The sequence below is a fragment of the Chanos chanos genome, chromosome 1 (genome assembly GCF_902362185.1).
Source record: "Chanos chanos chromosome 1, fChaCha1.1, whole genome shotgun sequence".
NCBI classification, from domain to species: Eukaryota; Metazoa; Chordata; class Actinopteri; order Gonorynchiformes; family Chanidae; genus Chanos; species Chanos chanos.
This window is the reverse complement of record NC_044495.1, coordinates 60,887,389-60,889,888: the sequence shown is the minus strand read 5'-3', so window position 1 is coordinate 60,889,888 and position 2,500 is coordinate 60,887,389. Positions and strand designations below refer to the sequence as shown.

Below are 2,500 nucleotides of genomic sequence, written 5' to 3'. Positions count from 1 at the left end.
CTCTCTCTCTTTTGCTCTATTTTTCTCTCTCTCTCTCTCTGTTGTTCTCTCTTTCTTTCTCTCACCTTCTTCTCTCCTCGTTATTGAACCCGTATATGGAAAAAACGACACGTCTCCCCAGCACAAGCAGGCGCCCGTAGGTAACAAGTCTGCCTGGTCTCAGAGATACTCTGATACTTCAGAGATACTTTACCAGGGTTACCGACGGCACGACAGCACCACCCCCTTTCCAGAACTCTCCAAATTACCCAGCTCTCCTTAGTGAGGGAAAACACTGAAACACTGAAACGTGTTTATGTCATTAAAAATTCACACTTCTGAAAACGACTTCAGCACCACTCAGCTGCGTGCGCACGGGCGTGCGTGTGCCTTTAGCGGCGACAATAGCTCCGCGACGGTGAGATGAGAAAACGACGGAGGTCCTGTTGGAGTTTAACGACGCCAAACACGGATTTGTTTTCGATGATGAAACCGAGCGGTTTGTCTCCAGAGCCTCTGATAATGACTTCAAATGTAAATTTTATGTTTCAGGGACATCAATGGATGAGTGATCTTTCTCATGTCTCGTTTGATATGGGAGTGAAAAAAAATTAATCATTCAAAATTTTTTTAATTAAATTAAATTAAAGGGTTTTTTTTCCCTCCAGTCAGATGTTTTGTTTATGTAAGTCTTTCCAAAGAGTGATATCAGGTGAAAAGGCTGAATTTTGCAGCTTGTCCAAAAAAACCCCCCAAAAAAACTGTACTATATGATTTTCTTTAGTAAGAAAAAAAATTCATAACCATCCGTACCCTTTTCTCTCCATCTGACACGAACCAACCCCCCCCCCCCCCTCCCCACCCCCCAGGACTTGCACACGCTGCCACGGCACAGAAATCTCACTTCAACTCACTTCTTCCACGGAAGGCTTTTGGCCTTGGCAGAGTGTCTGCCTTTCAGTTTGTTCCTATTGGGAAAGTCTGAGCCATGGAGATGAGGAGGTTTTTTTATTTCATTTTAACAGACTGGCTGAGCATTTTACTTACCGTTGTTCTCCGCAACTCACACACACACACACACACACACACACACACAATACCCATTAGGAGCTTTTGCAAAATGTCTAAATTTCGGCAATGTTCGAAAAATTAAGGCGTTAAGTTTTTATTAAAAGTCAAATTTCAAAATTAAATTAATCTTTTTTTTTTTTCTTTACTCTAGCCAGCCATGCATCCTTTTCCTCGGCAGAAAGTCTTATCGTTCTAGAACCTTCTGCTGTACGACTCCATGGCAACGGCCTTAACGCTCACTCTTTTCCCCTTCGATTTCTCCCTTCGCTGGATTTTTTTCTCTTCCCAAAAGAAAAAAACCATTCCAGCAACAACACGGGCATTTCACTGTGAGATTGGAGTCACTTCAGAGGACACATGACAAGAAAGAAAAACGGGGAGGGGGGGCAAGAGAGGGAGCGACAGAGAAAGGAGGGAGCGGTAGAGAGAGAGAGAGAGAGAGAGAGAGGGAGAGAGAGAAACATGGGGGCCAGAAAGAACGAGGGGCTAGAGAGAAAGACAGAGAAGACAGAGGAGCAGGGGGAGAGAGAGAGAGAGGAGTTAGAGGGGCAGGGAGAGAGAGAGAGAGAGAGAGAGAGAGAGAGAGAGAGAGAGAGGAGTTAGAGAGAGAAGAAATAAAAGGAAATAAATACAGGAAAATCAAAGGGGTGACGGCCATGGGTGAGAACAGGAAAAACAAGTGAGGGAGAGGTAGAGAGAGGGAGAAAAAGAGTTAGAGTGAGAAAGAGAAAGAAAGGCAGACAGAGAGAGAGAGAGAGAGGGAGAGAGAGAGAGAGAGAGAGAGGGAGAAAGAGATAGAATGCCAGGGACAGAGAGACCAGAGATGAAAGGGATAAAGAATAAAAATAATGAGTAATCCATACCGCGTTGTGATTGGCTAGATCTGGCTGTTTGACCTCTCCTGCCAGCAGATATCCCTCCACCAGGTGCAGGCAGTAGTCAACAGAGGAGCCGACCAGGATGGAGAGAGAGATGGCCTCCACCGCCCCCATCTCCCAGCCCAACCAGTACATGACAGCCACCACTAGACAGACCACACCTGGACAAGAAAACACACGCGCACACACAACACACACACATACAAACACACACACAACACACACACACCACACAGCACACACATGCACACACACAACACACATACATACAAACACACACACACAACACACACACACACACACACCACACAGCACACACATGCACACACACACACACACACACCACACAGCACACACATGCACACACACAACACACACACACACCACACAGCACACACATACAAACACACACACACACACACACACACACACACACCACACAGCACACACATGCACACACACACACACACACACAACACACACACACACCACACAGCACACACATGCACACACACAACACACACACACACCACACAGCACACACATACAAACACACACACACACACACACAC

At 46.0% G+C, this 2,500-nt stretch overlaps 1 protein-coding gene across 1 annotated transcript in view; it reads right to left on the bottom strand.

Annotated features, from left to right (window-relative positions):
- The window catches only part of disp3 (dispatched RND transporter family member 3), a 28,512-nt gene that overhangs the window by 930 nt on the left and 25,082 nt on the right, over positions 1-2,500 (bottom strand). The window contains exon 19 of the mRNA XM_030780221.1: positions 1,914-2,089. Coding sequence (XP_030636081.1) covers positions 1,914-2,089 — 176 coding nt within the window. The remainder of the gene's footprint in view (positions 1-1,913; positions 2,090-2,500) is intronic.